At 38.3% G+C, this 18,492-nt stretch overlaps 1 protein-coding gene and 1 long non-coding RNA gene across 14 annotated transcripts in view; one reads left to right on the top strand and one right to left on the bottom strand.

Annotated features, from left to right (window-relative positions):
* The window catches only part of STXBP5L (syntaxin binding protein 5L), a 198,887-nt gene extending 181,425 nt beyond the window's left edge, over positions 1-17,462 (bottom strand). For 5 of the 13 annotated variants that reach the window (XM_013196370.3, XM_048047653.2, XM_066990416.1 and 2 more), the window contains exons 1-2: positions 16,568-17,461; positions 2,148-2,245 (exon numbers count right to left, since the gene is read on the bottom strand). In XM_013196370.3, coding sequence (XP_013051824.2) covers positions 2,148-2,245; positions 16,568-16,759 — 290 coding nt within the window. In that variant the 5' untranslated portion in view covers positions 16,760-17,461. Of the gene's footprint in view, positions 1-2,147; positions 2,246-16,567 lie in introns of all 13 variants that reach the window. The other 8 variants (XM_048047651.2, XM_013196367.3, XM_048047654.2 and 5 more) reach the window with 2 other exon arrangements.
* LOC125179964 (uncharacterized) lies at positions 17,382-18,149 on the top strand. Its single transcript, XR_007158110.2, has 2 exons — positions 17,382-17,479; positions 18,026-18,149. It is a non-coding gene; the product is annotated as an uncharacterized lncRNA (long non-coding RNA).
* The last annotated feature ends 343 nt before the right edge of the window (positions 18,150-18,492 follow it).

Genomic DNA, 18,492 nt, shown 5'->3' with positions numbered 1-18,492 from the left:
TGCCTTGAATCTTACCGCCTGACTTCAACAATTACAAATGGCTGTAACACAATTGGCTTAAATGAGTCTTGTTCACTGTGTGGTCCCAGGCCCTGTTTCACTGATCACTGTTCATTGCTGCGTACAAAGACAAAATTATTAGTCCATGATGAGGCTTTTATATAATATGTTCTGTGAACCTTTGAGAGCCAAGTTGAGAAGCCTCAGTTAAAATGAATAAATAAGTAATTCTTTTTATGGCACACGCTGTCTTCAAAGCATAGCTCCCATCAACTCTGTGCTCAATTAAGCAAACAAGGCTCCGTGTGCCAAAGCTGAGAGGCAGTTATGTTATGAGATGACATATCACTCAAAAAATCATATTATCTGATAATTTTGATGCCTTTGTTTGATTCGGGTCCTAGAAATTTTTCCCGTAAATGAAGTAGGCTTTCAGTAGCAAAGCCGGAGAAGAGATATTAAAGGAGAAGGTACTTTGAAAAACATTCTTCTCCCTTCTTCCTCTGACCCTTCAATAATCCATTTCCATAGATGATCTATATAGAGTTTTATACAAAGTGAGGGATACAGCCTATTTTCTGCTGTGTGTTCCATTCCTGTGGCAAGTGACATGCAGGTTTAACTCACTTCTGCATGAAAATGTATTAATTCAGGCTCTGCACCTGCATTTTTCTTGAGGGTTTTTCATAGGTATAGGATGCTTAGCCAGTAGCAGCTCTGCTCCTACACAAGCCAGGTTGCTGAGATGGAAAGAAGTGGTGGGCTTGGGAGTCAATCTTCTGTAAGGTCTTCTTCCTACAGTACCTACATTACCTATGAAATTCCCAGTCTCCCCACTCATAGAAGACATCACATCTACAAATCTTCCAGAAGAAAAGCTCCAGCTTTCTAACTTTTCGTAACTCCCTAAAGAAGAAAACAAGACTACTGGACTTGCACTTTCCCAGAAGCGCACAAATTCAAGGGGATTTTCTATTTTGTAATTATGTTGAATGGAATATATTCAATCTACTTCATCCAGATATATATTAAGAGTAGAATCACTGGAGCACAGCTTGTTGCATAACTGGTTCTGTTGAGTCTTGTGGAAAGAAAATGAGGCTTATGTAAACACAACCATTCAGAACAAGAGCACCCGAAAATGGAGGAAATTAAAGTTTCAGTCATGTTACATGAGGCGCAGATTGGTTCTCCAGGAGGAATTTTTTTTTAGATTGTCACTTGCCTTTGATTGGTATTTTATATAGCACTATCCCCTACTTTCAACCCTGGAATTTATTTATCTACAAGAGATTGTAAAAAGTATTGGCTTATTACTTCTGTATCTTGTAACTCTTAAACCTTCCTGTAATATCCTTTCTTCTCTTTTTTCTTACTTCATATGTAGTTTTACCAGATTGGAATACATTTGAACCAAGACAAATTAAGAAAATTATTCAGAGAAACATTTTGAAATACATCACATTTAAATATTTTTCGATAACCAAAGTTGTTCAAATTTTCAGTACATTTATATCCAATTTATTCTGTGTAGACATCCAAATTAAACTTCCTGCAGTATAAAAATACCTGTAAGGTTCTGGCACTAATGTACCTTTGTAACTAATGAAGAGAAACAGACACTTTTAAACTGTTTCATCCGACTGCTTGAAACATCTCCTCCAGGACGAAATGAATCGTGCCCTAAAATCACTGATTTCCCACCATTCAATTAGGAGAGTTTAAACAGTATCTCATACATTGATATCTACAGTGTCTCCAGTTGGCTAGCTGCATTGCAGCAGTGAATTTATTTATTGCTAGGACAACATTTACACCTTGCTTATCACCACATTGTAGTTTACACACTGAAAAATCTCTACTTTTACTTGCTGAAAACAAAAAATAATTCTGCTTTATGTTAACCGGTATATGCCAAAACCATACACCAAGAACTCATTCAAAATTTTTCCTTTGGACACTTTCAGAAACTAATGGTAATTACTCAACAGCACGTTGTTTTCCAGTCCATATAGCAAAGCAAAATGAGATGTAACATAGCATCATAACCTGCAACCTTACCTGAATGCTTGCAGATGTAAAGATGATTCACATCACTGCATTACAAATACATAGAAATCATATAAATTATGAATATGAAAGGATACATTCGTATTGCTCCTGTTCTCGTTCCAATTGCCAGAATTTTCTGAACTGGGTCAAAAGCTAAGGCAGTGGGTAGATAAGGAAAACCATGGCGAACCGTCTGAAAGAGAACAAATGAAAAAAGTGAATGAAATGTAATCACAAATAACAAAATAAAAGCATGTATGTTTTATTTTACATGTACAGGAAGATAATCTACATTTTGCTTTATGTTGTATTATTTGCAATACATTTCCAGAACAGTATTAAAATATATCATTATTTTGAATACTGAGGTTAATTTCACTCATGCCGATTTCTAGACATGCTCTTTACTTGGACGTTTTATATGTTTTTACTGTAGCAAAGTAGATTGCAAAGCATATGCCAATGTACAACTGGTATATATTCCTTATATAGTATAGTGAAAGACAACCTCAATATGCAAGGCAGCTGTAACTGCAGATTGAAAAAAAGACATGTAATATGCTTTTAAAACACTGCAACAAACAGCCTCAGCCTCACCAGAACAGCCACAGTGGACAGAAATGGAACATGTCCAGGGGAAGAAATCCAATAAACCAATAAACTGAATGGAGTCTATGAGGCAAAAATCCTTAATATCAATTTTAAAAACAAAGACAACAGAGAAGATGTTCTCAAAATGAACAACGGAACCACTCAACCTTTCTTAATTTACAGTACTATGCTTTTAATTCTCATTTTTCAGAGATACCTTGGGGAATAAATGAACTAAGTGTGATGCTATGCATCCTTGAGTTTGAGACTGCCTGAAATAATATTTTAAGTTATCTTAACCTGGAAGTTATGACCAATATGACTTGCCTGATTGTTAGGAGGAAAAATCTCATGACGGAAAAGTCCAACACAAGACTAAAAATAACTTGACTAAACTATACAAATAGTACCAAACCAAACAAACAAATTTTAATGGATGTGATTCTTTACCTAAAATTGGGCACCAAATATCATATTTTTATTTCCATTTATTTATTTATTTATTTATTAGTATACAGTTAGGATTGGAGAGGAAGTGCTTTGGACTGAATGGAATTTAATATTTTCAGATATTTTATCTTCCTTGAGATTATCTTGTTCATGAACCGTATCAGCTGAAGCATTCAGCAGTCCCTATGGAACAACTTCTACAAAAGGGATTCCTTAATTGCAGACCTGTTGAGTAAAAGGCAGATGATGATTGCTACAGCTGTATCACTCCAACTCTGTTTTCTTTCATTCCAGATGGAAACACTTGAACTGATATTCACAAGTAGTTTGGGAACAACCAAATGTATGTTTTTCAGCAAATAAACACTTCCTTAAGAGAAACCTTACTCATCTCATATCTTAATTATTGCTGATAAGGTATGTCTTTAAAAAAAATCTAATTACTAGTTTCTAGACTGCAAAAATCTAAAAGCATATGCTAGCTCAGTAAGCTGTTGAATCATAACTCATTTTATGTTAATGTAGACACTTATCAAAGATTTCCACAACTCTGTATCTGTTTTACTTTGTGCTTTGTGTGTGTGTGTGTGTGCGCGTACGCGCTTGTGTATGTATGTGTGTTTAACCTTTTCATCTTCTCAAGGGGCAGAATTACTCAGAATACATAATTTCATATTTGATACATAAGCTGTGACTAGACTTACATACTGTAAAAATGCTTTTACCTCTCACGTCACAAAACCATCAGGAATTACGAACTGTATTTTCCGGTGTGTCTAATGTTTGGCCTAACTGCATTATTAATTTTCTATTACATTTTAGATGTCTGTACTCTTGCAAATAAGTGCTTTTGTAGCAGAAAAAACAAACAAACAAGCAAAACAAACACCACCATATTCCACAAAGGATTATTTTTAATTATTATTATTTTTTTAAATCCTCTCTATAACAAAGTTTGAATTTGTAGCAATTCCAGTCAAAATAAGCCTTTCTGATGCTTAGCTCTCAGTGGAGCTTAGAGTTCTGCTTTTCAGATCTAGGAATGTAAAGATCAAAATCTGTAATTCTTGCTTATGCATTTACATCTTTTTTGTATTTTCAGTATTTCCGCAATCTATATACAGTCAGACTTTTCATTCAGAAATTTCATCTAGGCCCTGTTTTGACACAGATCTACTCTCTAGAGGCACAGGAATGTACATATTTTCAGAATCATACCTCAGTAAATATCCCTGAACTTAGGGATTGACTCAAAAGTGTTATTTCTATTTTGAAGCCATTTTTTCAAATTTGAGAATTTATACCTATCCCAACCTGGAAGTTCTTGTGAAAGCAAAATTCTTCCATTTGTAGTACAAAAATATTGTTGAAGTCTATTGATCCTCCAAGTAAATTACAATTTTCAAGTAAAATATTTATATTTATTACAACTCCAAACAAAGGACAAAAACAGCTTGGAAGGAGAGCCAAGCTATAATGTACACAGTTAAGATGGAAAAAGATGCCTTTACACTTGAGATTTTGGCATGAATTAGAGCAGCCTCAGAGGCAATTCTGAAGATCAAGCCTAGAAGAACAGGCATGAGCTGTAGCTCTTCAGGCTCCCAGCCTCTTCTCCTTATACTTAGTCCAACAACCCTTCTATTTCCAAGGACTGTAAGAAAAATTAACATGAGAAAATAGATTTTTCTGTTACATATTGACGGAACTCACGTGAACTGTATGTGTAAGAATGAGCAACAATTCTAGCACTGCTTCTGGACTTCCTTACAGCATTTACTAATACAAATGAAGAGGGGAAGGTTACAAAATTAACTTGATACTAGGGTGACAAAAATGTTCCTACTTCATCTGAGCTGTGTCAAGTAGGAACGATATTGACCAAAACTAGCAATGGTGAACAGAAAATGCAAAACAAAGAAGTTGGTTTGTTTCCCCCCCCCCCTTTTTTTTCCTAAAATTAAACTATCTCAATAGCAGACAAAAACAGAAAAAGTACCGTAAAGCATCAGTCTGTGTTCTCATGAGCATAGCACCTTAGCCATCCTTAACTATCCTAAAAAAGAAGGTACCAAAATAAGGGAGAGAAAAAGCAGACAGCAGATGGAGCCAGGACTGCTTTTCTCCACATTATCCCGCTTTCTTTTATGTCTCCTTTTTCGGTATGCTGTCTCTAGAGGTAGTCTGCACTCCCTAGGACACGAAGTTTATATGCAATATTTGAAACATTTTATTTGAAACAGAACAATTACAAATGCAGCTATGATTTCAGCATAAATCCGCATTTAGTTCTGTTATGCTATTTTAAATGTGATGAAAATCACTTCAAGCAAATACTCCTACAGTGAATTGCACGTACATATCATTAAAGTAACCTTTATATAACCATTTTACCTAGATGAATACAAGAAATTGATTATTTGGATTTGCCAATATTCTACCAATGAACATTTTAATATGCTGTACAGAACATAACAACAGTCCCATTCTGTCTAAGATATCACAATGTTTTTCAGTAGCTGAAAAATGAAAGTCTCACTAGTAGTAATACGTAGCATCCAGTGCAATTTTTCACATGGTGTATAATTTGGATTCCATTTAGCTCTTACCCTGCACTAGGAGCCAGGGCATCTAAGCATGTTCACAGGTGGTTCTAACAACGAGCTATATATTTTTTTTAAGATAAAGATGGATAGTTCTTTTGCTCTGTGTCTCTCTGCACATAAAAGCTAGAAACTGCCACATGGGAAAAACTATCTGCAAAAAGGACTCTAGAGCTACAGACTGTGAAGGCTGATTTCTACCCCTTGCAAGATGGTAAAATAAAGACTAGGATCATGGAACACATGTACAAAAATGGTCTGCAGAAGGTAGCAGAGTTTCTACAGTGGGAAGTCCTGTTTAACTAGTTTTCTGTAATTCTATGAAGCTGTCAGTATGCATGCAAATAAAAGAGATATGAATGGACATATCTGAGTTTTCCAAAAGATTCCCAATAACATTCCACAGTAATGTTATCACAGAAACAAAGTTGCCATGGGACTGGAGAAAAGGCTTTTTTATGGACTGAAAGCTGGTTAAAGAACAGGAAACAAAGAATAGGGTTTAATGCATTTTTCCCATGAAGAACACACAGAAGTAGAGTACTCCACGGACTGGCTCTTGGATCAATATTATTCATTATCTTTAATGATCTAGAAAAGATACTGGACTAAGATCTTCAAGTTCATAGCTGATAGTAACCTCTTTCGGGTAGTCAAATGCAGTACTTACAGAAACCAGTTCCAGAAAGACCTTATCAAACTGAGTAAGTGGGCAAAAAAGTGGTAAGTTAGCTGCAGTATGGATAGATACAGCATGTAGGAAAAAATGTACCTTCACTAAGCTTACACAATGCTGAATTTAGAGCTAACATTTACAACCCAGGAAAGTGACTTTGTGGGTGCAGTTGGCATTCCTCTGAAGTCTTCGGTTTAATATGTAGCAGCAACCCAAAACGCTGAATAATGTTGAAGAATAGTACAGAGAATAGCATGAAGGGCATCATTTTGCTTCTAGATGAAACCGTTGTGAGGCCTTATCTTGAGTATTGTACACACCTCTGGTCTTCACACCTGAAGAATCAGTGGTGTCAGAAGTGAAACATGTAAGGCAGCTAATGCTCAAGGTGACGGAGGCAAGCCCTACCAGGAGCAGCTCCAAATGCTGGGACTTCAGTTTGGAGGGAAGAAGGCTGTGGGAGGATATGACTGAGATTTACTGAACTGAGAGGGTGGGTAAGCTGAAAGTGGACCTGTTATTCAGCAAATCCACAGAGCCACACAAGTGAAAGACTAGTTTAAAACAGAAAAAGAAAATACTTCCTTACACAACAGGTAATGAACTCCTGAAACTTGTCACCACAGGAGGTTGTGAAGGCAGATAATAATATCAGATGGTTCAAAAATGCATTATTTGGTCCCAAAACAGTAAATCCAAATGCATCTTTCAGACAATTATTTAAAACAAACAAAACAAATAACTAAAATGAAAAATAAATCTTACAATCTTCACTGAAGTTGCTCTTTTCATTACAAAATCATCTGCAGAAACCTCAGAAATATGATTTTCCACTGCCATTTTCAGTTCTGCAAACTGGATGTTAAACACTATCAAATCAGAATGGTCCTATTCGTGTAGGATTCATATAGATACAAACAGTCAATTTAAGAGGAAAATAAGGCCTTCTGAATTTCAAAAAGTATTATCCTCATGACTGTTTGCCGAAATATACTGTAGTACGTCAAAAATGAAAAGTGAATATAATTCAGACAGAAAAATCCACAACTAAATGACATGACATAGATCCCCATACTACATTACTCCCAGTTCACAGCATAGGTGAGGTTGGAAGGGAATTCTGGAGATGGTTTAGTGTGCCCTTCTCCTTCCCCCCACCCCCCCCCCCCCCAAAGCAGAGTGGCTGCATTTTAGTCGTTTGCTCTATTTAAATGAATGTTCTGTGGCAAAACTGCACTGTCTAGCCACATCTAGCACTGCACTGACTTACAGCATAGAAAGGGTAACTCTGGAATATAATCATCCCAAGGTAGGTATTATCCTCTTTGGAGAAATCCTAATTTCAAGCGAAGACATTTGGTGCAAAATGATCTCATCTCTTCCCTTCTCATTCTTTCTAAAAGGGCTCTCAATTTTAAAAATTGCAAGAGAAATATGCAAAAAGGAAGGAGAATGGAAAATGTAGTGAAGGAATTGCATCCCCTTTTCAGTAAATATGCTATAAGAGGCTTTCTACTCTTGCTAGTGAAACTATTGAGAAGATATAGGACATCAGCCCTTTACAGAAGAACCTTCTATCAGCTGTAGTGTATCATATGTAATATAAATGCCACAAACTTTAATAAAACTAAATTTGCCTTTTCCTTTAATGTAAAATAACTTAGAAAAATATCCACAGATTTCTAAGCTCAATTTGGCCTGCCTGCTTATGTGAGACTAGCAATTCTTTACAAGCATTTACCACATTGCTTACTATTTATTATTAATTCATAATTAATCTTCTCCTACCTTCTTGCTGTATGCATATTGTATGTTGTATGTTGAATATAGAATTTAATCTGGAGATACTGGCCAGCATCTCATCTCATGTAAGGTAAAGACACATTCCGAATGGAATGTAAATATTTTGTGGCAACTTTTTGCCCTCTCAGTGAAATTCAGCAGTGAAATCCAGCAAATCTTGCAGTTGACTATTCCCTCCTGTATTGGCCACAACGGTACCAAGGGCATAGCTCACAGACACAAATGAATACACAATAGCCAAAGATCACAAGAATCAGATCTCCGTTTACATAATCACAGTTTTCTTGCCTTTGCCTCACTCAGTGAGCAATTAAAAATATATGTAGGGAGAAACAATGAATGAACCAGGGTTCTTTGGACCTGCTACAATTAACTTTTATCCACAGCTACGATGGAATGGATCTGTAATAAAACTGGTGGTGGGCAGGTGTAACTGAAAACACATACACACCCTTAAAGGATACAATAGGTGGAATGGGTTGTACAAGGCAGAGGTTCAGAGTTCACAATTTATGACTTTTTGTGATGTCCAGCGGATAATACAGAAACTTACTCACAGAAACTGTGGCAAAGAACATACACAGAACAGCACCCATCCATCCCATGCTTTGTGTACTGTTTAGACCAAATGTGATGGATGATAGGAACAATATATAAGCAGACATTTCAAGAAAATAAGATGCAATAAAGACTGGACTGCCACACATACAGACATACGTAATATGTCTACAATAGCTGAATAAGGGATGTGACTTCTGACTGTTTGACTTCACAACATTAGCATTCTTACATAGGAGATGTTTTTATGAAATACAGGTAACAATGTTTAACTGCTTAGATTTAAATTCTGCAAGAAGGCATGCTACCATATACACTTATATCTGCACAATATCCCACTAAATTCAGTTGGGCTACTTTTGAGTACAAGCATTCCTTAATTCAAATCCCTAAATATTAAGGGTCATTTTTTATTTTTTTCCCAATACTGTATACAATATATATTATTGCAATGGAACCATAAAAGTGCACCTCTTCAGACTTTGACCCTAGCTACAGGCAACAGATTGTCTCTACTGTTTTTTACTATTCATGGTCTTTGCAGGTGAACTGTTAGAAATGGACACAGCACTGTACAAAGATAACATCTTATTACATTTGAGCATGTTTACCAGCCATCTGTACCTAACAATATCACTTTCTCTTCTTTCCACAGACACACATTACTTACACTTCTAATTGCACAGTCCTCTAACTTCCTCCTATCGTGATTCTAACATACGTTGTGACAAATTAATATATCCATATAAACTGCTTTTATAAACACAGTTTCTTAGTATAGCCAATAAACCAGTGCGTTCACATAGCTTTAGGTACATTTGTTCACCTCCCTACTGCTTCCTTTTCTCTTTATAAAGTGAACATACTAACTTTCCACAATGAGAAGCATAAATGGAAGATTTTCATACAGACCTCAAAAAATGATTTGGGCATATGCCATTCACCAGGGAGAATCAGATGTCTTCAGAATAGGAGTCAGATATGAATGGAGAGTCATCTAAAATAACCAACTAAAAATGGGGTCTATCTGAGATTTAGTCTGCCTGCACTGAGGACATTGCTTATATATCCAATGCTTTACAAGACATCTTTACGATTAGAATACTCCCTGAGATACAAGCAATCCAGACTGAATTTCTTCCACCCTCCTAGAAGAGTCACCATTGCTTTTCCCAATACAGCAGTGAGAAACTTTCTCAGTTGTAGCTGTAGTCTCACTATATACAGTGTGTCTGACTCCCTCTATCAGGGGTAAAAGTTAAGGGGATAAAAATGATGGGGCACAAAGGAGTGGCAACAAGAGAAAACCTGGGTATGGGGATTAACTTTGTGAGAAAAACCCCAAATCCCAGGTATAAACTCAGTACAGTTATCACAGGATGAGAAAGAGCATTACCACACCCAACTGCAGGGGGACAGGTCTGTGGTTTGTGAATGTGAAGGCTTTGTTTGCCTCGGTATGTCTCATGGGTTTTGACCATTTACAAGGTGTCTGAGGATTCCCATCACCAGGTCAAGAAAGGAAAACAAGAAGTTCTGTCATGATGATCAAGAGCCTGTGAAAAATTGACCCCTGAACACAGAGATTTCCAAGCTGCCCTTAATAAATACTTTCACTGAGGAGGAACATTCTCTCTTTCTTTTGAGGAAAAAGTGCATGCTGAATTTCAATTCTTTATCCAAGTGTTCCATGTTTGATATTGAGGAATCCTTGTATAAAAAACAATGCTTGAAATGGCACACTAAATTACAGTAAAAGAATATTTCTAAAAATGCAAAGTCAACCTTAGAATGCAGAAAAAAATAGAACATCCACAAACTAAAATAATCTCTGCAACATGTGCAACATGATTTTTCCCCCGCTTACAGGGATTAATTAAATTATATTTTTCTGTTATAGAACTTTTACCACACTCCATGCATAGTACAATCTGGGCTGTCCTACGGACAAACCAAAGTTATACAATACGAGACATGAATTAAGCTTTCTACGTGTGGCCATTAATGTTTCCATTTTGTCATTGACCAATTTGTGGTTATGGAGGTTGATGACATTCACACATTTTAGGTACAATTCAGAGGTCCAGTCTGAAGCCAGAATTTCATCCACAGTCATCTGAGACATGAAGGAAATTCAGAGCCATTCTAACTATATAATGTGGACATATAAGTTTTCAGTGTGAATAACTAGCCTAAAAGCAAGTCTGTAGATGTGCAAGATACTTGCAACAGAATGTGAAAACAATGAGAGGCATAACTGGAAGACGTAATTGGCATAAAAGTGTACGCTAAAAATGTAGATTTAAAGCAGGTCAAGCTGGACACTCAAAAGAGTGGAGACTAGACAATCCACATTGTGGATCTTCTGTGTCTCGATTCCTCATCTATACTGCAGAAATAATGATACCTTCATCTCAGAGAAATATTGTGAAGATCAATTCATTAATGTTTATAACGCTTTCAAAACTACTGCGATGAGCACTTCTGCTGAGAAAGCCCATGGGTAACTTAATATATGGGTAAGCTCTGAGTTCTAAGAATGCAAAGAAACACTGAAGTGCTTTCTATTCAGCAAACACCATGTTCTGCTAAATAAGACCTACAGAAGAAATGTGGGATCATGTAATTAAAAGCTGTATTTGCAAGCAAACATAAGAAAATTGGAATTTTAAAGTGGTTTGTTTTGCAACCTTAAAATTTGTAAAACAGTTTTGAAGTTGTAATTGCATGTGTTGGCCTTGAAAGGTCTGCATTAATACATTTAGGATTCGTATTTGATTAACAGTCAGTTATAGTAATTCAAGAAAATAGGTATTTTATTTGAATGAAACAAGAGTGTCCAGTTGTACTACTACAGATAGCTTATATCTTCAAATTTCTTAAAAAAGAAGCTTTTAATGTGCTATACTCTTTATCCCTGATGAACCCTATTTCAAATTGATACAAACATTTAAAAAGGAAAATACATGACGCTCATCACACATCATAAATACCACTGTCATCTAATTACAGAAGTGTCATTTATGAATCTGTAGTTTTGGATACGAGTAAGGTTTAATACTTAACTTAAAATGGGTTTTCTCTGAAATGTAAGTCTTCACACAGATTTCTTTTTAGCCCTGAGTGACCTTCCTAATGATGCAACACAGAAAAAAACAAAAACTCTAGCTAACTAAAACATTATGGGCAGTTTATAACAAAGATTTTTTTTATTCTTCATAACCTAACATAGAATTCTGTGTTACTGCACAATTGTTCTTAAACTGCCATTTGGAAACCCATCCAAATGAATTTTATTACTACTGAAATGCATCTTCATGTTGCGCATACTTTAAAGTAGCTGTTTGACTGCTATCGGAAGGGCTAAACTTTCATCTTCATAGGTTATCAAAATAAAGTATTACTGTCTCTGAAACCTGGGAACTAAAATTTAAGACCACCTTATAGGAAATCCAGATAATTAAGGTATGTAAATTGGCACTATAAACTGAAGTACCTACATCAAAATGTTTTTACATAATGTCACTCCATGAAAGAGGAGTTCAGCCAAAAGCAGAACAACTTCTATTATAGCCATGATCCCAAAGGAGAGAAATGCTAGCAGTAAACATAAAAGGGGAAGTAGTCTTTGAAATATGCCTGCTGATTGGATGCATCTTGAGGGCCTGTTTTTGTTAAAGATAAATTGGAATAGAAAGCCACAATTGTATCAGCCAAGGACAGCCATTCAAGTTTCAACGAAATTTTAAAACTATTCTGGCCTCTGTGGGTTTTTGCATAAAGATTGGGTGATGTGCGTACTGAAACTATGACTATGCTATCAATATGAATAACACAGCAAAGTTCAAAGGGATGTCAAGCAAGTCTACCCAGTGATAACACGTTAAGACCACTTTTGGAGAGAAGACAAATTGCATGCTTTAGGTTTAAAGGTAGCCACAAAAACGTCGGAGTCTGTGGAATAATTCAGTGAGAAGTTTACTTCAGGGGTTCTTAAATCTTTTATAGGGTATCTGGCTGCTGCGTACAGTTAGAGAAAACATACTGGCCTAGACTAACTGTAGGTCTAGTAAAGTGCAACTCTTACTATGATCCTAACAGTGGTCTTGATTTCAAACATTCTTTTCATAAAGTTAACCTCTTGCTCTACGAATTCAACCCTACAATTGTTCTTCAAGAAGAGCTCAAGCAGTTCGCTATGGGAGATTTATTTTAACGAAGAATATACACTATATTTTCAAAAAATGTACATCTTCATTTTTATTCAGTTTTCCCCAGACTGCAGTATCCCCCAACAAACACTCTTCCGCAGAAGTAAGAAAATCAGCATTTTCTCCATTTACGTTCTTTCTGCTCAAAGTTCTACTCAAATGATTTACAACATCCTAAATGTTATCTTCACAATTCCTATAATAATATGAGATCTCTACCCACTGCTGTATTTTAATTTCTACACACTATGACCAAACACAGGCTGGCCCAGAAAATCCTTAATAAAAGAGTAAAGTAGGTCTACCCCCATTATGATTATTACAAACTTTACTAACATATTCTACTGGATTGTACCTAGTTTTGGACATGACACTCCTATCTCACACGTTCAATTCAATTAATTTGAACAATAATCAATATCTTTATGATATCCGTGTGGATACCCCAATCTCAAGAGCAGCCCTAGATAAATAATGACATGTACTTCAGCTTCCAGTTGTCATAAAATACAGTTCTGACAAAATTTCACCTTACGTGAATACTTTAAAAAGGATGACACCGGTTCATTAATACAGCTACCAACACATAAATTTATGATGCTTAAAAAAGGCTGCAGTAATTTCATATGTAATAGTTTTGAGAATATTTCATTTATAGTCTTTCAATACAGAAGACTACATTAATGATTCAAATATAAATGGCCAAAGTAACTCATTGTGAACATCTCACTATAAAATGAAATATTCAGTATACTTCTATTAAGTTCTAATTTTATCTTGAAAAGACACCATGGTAATAAGCATACCAAAAATGTCAAAAATTAGACACATCTTTCAAGTGTGTTACTAACAATACCAGGTATGTTACCAATAAAACTTGCTGTTTTCTGCTAGACGAACAGATCTGTATGTTTAGTAAAGAAGACGTCTCACAAACTTAAAAAAAGGCAATTTATTTAAGTAAAGAATGTAGGGTAAGGCCCTCTAATTCTTACGTATGAGTCAGCTTTTACGTTTCATATCTAAATGAAGATTTAATAACCAGCAATGAAGGAAAAAATGGTTTGGGGTGTTACTCACACTATGAGCCTATCTGACATGATCCTGCAGATCATAACAAACCAAAACTGCTGTTAGCTTTACTCAGTTCTGTGTGCAGCAGATCACAGACCATGGATCCTTAAATTGCAGCCTGAACTACTTACGTAACTTCACATGAAAAAAAAAAACAACTCAGAAGTTCTATGAATAAAGCTTGGGGAAGGCAAAGCTTTGTTTGTATGTATTTTTCATTTAATTCAAATTGACTGAGGTACAAATTATGGCTCAGATCCTCCACCCTGCGCCTGCGTAGAGTCCCACTGCCTTTGGTCCACTTGCATAGGGCATAATGCAGGACTGGGGCCTGTGGGCTTTTGTTGGTTCACTCAGAGCTGCTTGTAATGGCACGAAACAGCAATATAGCTCATTAAGTAGAGCCTGTTGAATAAGCACACTGCGGTATGTTATGAACACATAATCATGGAATATTTGGGGAAGTTTGCTTTTAGTACACTTCTGTGCCTTGCAAATAGGAAGCCGGTGTTTTGTATACCATAGAGTGGACTTCTGCAGTACCGTGCATTCATAAGCAAGTGCTGCTGCAACCAAAAGCTCTCCTATCCAAATATTTACTTTGTGAAGAACATTTCAACCAGACGTCTGAGTCTTCTAATTGAAAAAGAAAGGCAAGTATTTCCTACTTATATCTTCTAAAAATAATGTATTCCTATACACCTATGTTTCTAAGTAGGTCTCTTGGAACCTAACACAACTGTTTTCAAGTAATATCAAGCCAAAGACAGGAAATACAGAGATAAGGCAGAGAATTAACTGCTTTTGTTTCTGAATCGTATGTTGTCTATTTTGGCAAATATACCACGCAACATAAAAATATATCATACAAAATCTAGATCTTTGGCACTATGAAACAAAGAACTGTGTTCACTGTACCATTACTCAGAATTCTTAAAATGCCAGACCTTCTAAAGATATTTTAATGTATCTTGATTATTTGCATTATCTTTTTCTGAAGTGAAAAAAATGGGAAATCACTGTTCTGAATATCTGGAATTTCATAAAATGCTGTATTACTGTGTACATAAACAAAGGGAGTCAAATTCAACCCTGGTGCAAACAGATATGATTGCAATGGACTGATCACTGGGACTGTTAAACTACAGATTCATTGGACTCAAAAGGCCTGAACCTGCATTGGGTCAGAGTGGCAAAGAACCAAAAACCTCTAAATATGACAACGATGTGTAACCTCTTCTAAAGGTCTCTGACACTTTAAATCATGGGGGCTTATCCTTCTTCACATAAACCCTCTAAGAGTTTTGACACTAGCTGTATTTGAAAACAGAACTGAGTTAAAATCATGACATCTGCAATTATGAAAGCTGTGTTTCACTGGGACAGATCTGCACACAAACTGTTTTACAGGCTTCTCTCGCTTGTGTATATTTCTTCCTTCTTCCCCAAACACAAAAAGAAATGAGAATGTGCTGGAGTTGACTATAACCCAGATTTCAAATCAGTTGGTGTCTGACTAATGAAAGGATTCACCTGCTTAATAGGAGAAGTTCATTTACTTGTAATGATGTAAATTGCATTAGTTAAAAAATCTGCTTTTGAAGCCAACAGAACTTCTAGCAAACTCAACAGAATTAATGTCAAAGTTAAAGATAACAGCGAGGGACTAGAGAATAAAAATACGACCTCTCTTTTATGATCTTCATTACAAAAGTATGATTTAGTATTCCAGGGTTGGTCAAAAATACCAAGTAGCTTGTACTGTTTTTACTTGTGCACTTAAAAATTATGCTGAAAGCTTTGTTGCAGAAAGCAGTCACAAAACATAAAAACCACAGAGATATCTTCAGCTTGCTATTCAAAGAAATTTTCTACTGAAGAACCTAACCAATATGTAAAAGCCAATGCTAAACAAATTTAGAAACTTTTAATATTTATGCTGTTCCACTGAGTTTACTGTCATATAATCACAGTACTGATTCAGTACTGATGCTAAAAAAAAAACACATCCTAAATCTACATCCAATCTCTCACACATAATTAATATGCTATGTTCAGCAATAACTGCACTGTCTTTTTATTTCTAGCTCGTGCCTTTTTGTTAAAAAAAAAAAAAAAGGAGAGAAGGAAAAGGAGAGAGGATGGTAACAGAGAGGAGGGGGGTAGATACACACTATTTTGAATTTCTGATGACTTGTAAACATTATTTGTACTAGCACCAATTGATTTGCTTTTCTGTCCACAATCTTGCTACTAGTTTGGAGCCCAAGAGTGAACTCCGGATTGGCCCCTGAATGCTGAAATCAAGATTTTATGAATTTACTGGCTACCCCAACTCTACAGCAGTAAGAAAAAAAACAAAACAAAACCACAAACAAACAAAACACGAGAGCTGTCTTCTCATTTCCAAAGTCCTTATACAACCACTGCAGTTCTCGAGTAAAAAGGCTTATTGGCATCACATTGCTGCCCCCCTCAAAAAAAAACACGCACGCAGAGTAGCTTTTGTTGTTGCCGTAGTAAAAATGAATAGATATTATAGCCCTTACCTTACAGATTTGGAAATAATCTGAAGTTAGCGTCTCCTGGACCTCATCTCTGGGAGTCCCCGCAGCCCCTGCAGTCCCCGCCGGGTGCACGGAGCCGCCGCCAGCCCCGCTTCCACCGCCACCGCCGCCGCTTCCACCGGGCGAGGAGGCGGTCAGACCATCCAAAACTTTGCGGAAATTAAATTTCTTCATTTCGGAAAGATCTGTTAGGAAGATTTGCGGGGCGTGGGGGAGAAAGGCTGCGCCGTAACACGTTCGGCTACATGTAGCGCGAGAGGGAAAGTCTGTAGCGGTCCTCTGAGTGAGGCAGCACTTTAGTGACAACCGGGTATTAGGTATAATTGACTGAAAAATACGAAGGCTTCATTCTGTCGGACGTACGAGCTGCTTGGGCAGGTCCCTTCAGAAATAATAATAGTAATAATTAAAAAAAAAAAAATCCTCAAGCAGCAGAGCTAAGGTTGATGCTCAGAGACGGAGGAGCGATGGAGCAACCGCCACCCGCCTCGCTCCCCAAGCCCCCATCTAGCAGCGGGTTAAAAACGGGAAGCGAAGGCGAAATTCGAAATTCAAAAAAAAAAATAAAAAAATCAAAATTCACAAAAAATTCAGCCTGCCTCTGCCGGAGCAGGCTCCATCCCTCTCCCTCTTCCCGCGGCCGAAGGTTTGTTTGCCCTGCGGGGCTGGGCTATTCAGCGCCACAGGAGCCGACTTCCACGGTTCTTCCCCCTCCTTCGCCCCGCCACCGCCCTCCTGCGGCAGCCGCCGGCCCTGAGGCGACCGCTGCTAACGGCCGCTGCTAACGGCCGCTGCTAACGGCCGCGGCGCGAGCGCGGGGCGGGAGTGGGAGCACGAGCCCGGGGCGGCGGCGGGCGGCGGGCACGGCCCCGCTGCTAACGGCCGCTCTCCGAGGTGCTGAAAGCCCCGCCCCCAGCCCGGGCAGGGCGGGGCGAAGCCTGGGTGATTGACGGCGGGGGGACGGTGATTGACAGCTCCCAGCGCCACGCTGGGGAGGGACGGGGTGTGCTCATTGGCTCGGCTGTCGGTGGGCTGGGAGAAAGAACCAATGGGCGCAGCGCCAGGAGAGATGAGCACGCGCTCCCGCCAATGGGAAAAGCCGCGCCGCCGATTTCCCTCCCCCTTCGCCTTCCCCTCACGACGCCCCGCCCCAATGCGGTGCGAGCGGCGGTTGTTGGCGGTTGGCCGTTGGCCGTTGGCGCTGTGGCAGCCGCGGGCGGGCCGCGCAGGGGCCGCTCTGAGGGCACGGAGCCCCGCGGCGGCGGCGGCGAGTTGCTGCCTCGCCTCGGGCAGCGAGCCCAGGGGAGTGCCGTGAGGGACAGCCCACGTCGGGGGGACGTGCCCACCTGATCCCCGTCACCTCACAGAGCTGGAGGTGGTTGCTGAGCTCCCCGCACCACACACACCACCCCACAACACCCTTTCTTTTATTCCCCCCAGCGCTGTGTGGAACATCGAGCAGACGCAAAATGTGACAGAAAAGAACGGTCTTCTGCCGTTGCCACCGTTAACGGCTGCTGCGATGCCGTCACAACCACGGGGAACACCGTGGTGAAACAACCCACCTTCACCATTTGGTCATCCAAGGCCTGCCCCAAGCTCGTGCAGGTGGCGTAGGGTGGCATCTCCAATCTCGAATGTGGCTAGAGAAACATTACACTGTACACAAGACTCTATAAAAAGTTTATTCAGGTCAGAAACGAGCAAGGTAGCTATTAACAGTGACTCATGACGTGGTGCTGTCAACGTGGTTGGAAGCTCAGAACTGACTAAAACAGTGAAAGGAACAAACTTACTCTGTGTGGTACTAAATATGTAGCATCTCTTTTTGTATAATAAAACCACAGAAATGATTCACATTGGTCACATTTTGCAGCTTCATCAGGCGTGCTTTATATCATTTTTGG

Source organism: Anser cygnoides, chromosome 1 (genome assembly GCF_040182565.1).
Source record: "Anser cygnoides isolate HZ-2024a breed goose chromosome 1, Taihu_goose_T2T_genome, whole genome shotgun sequence".
NCBI classification, from domain to species: Eukaryota; Metazoa; Chordata; class Aves; order Anseriformes; family Anatidae; genus Anser; species Anser cygnoides.
This window is presented reverse-complemented; position numbering and strand designations above follow the sequence as displayed.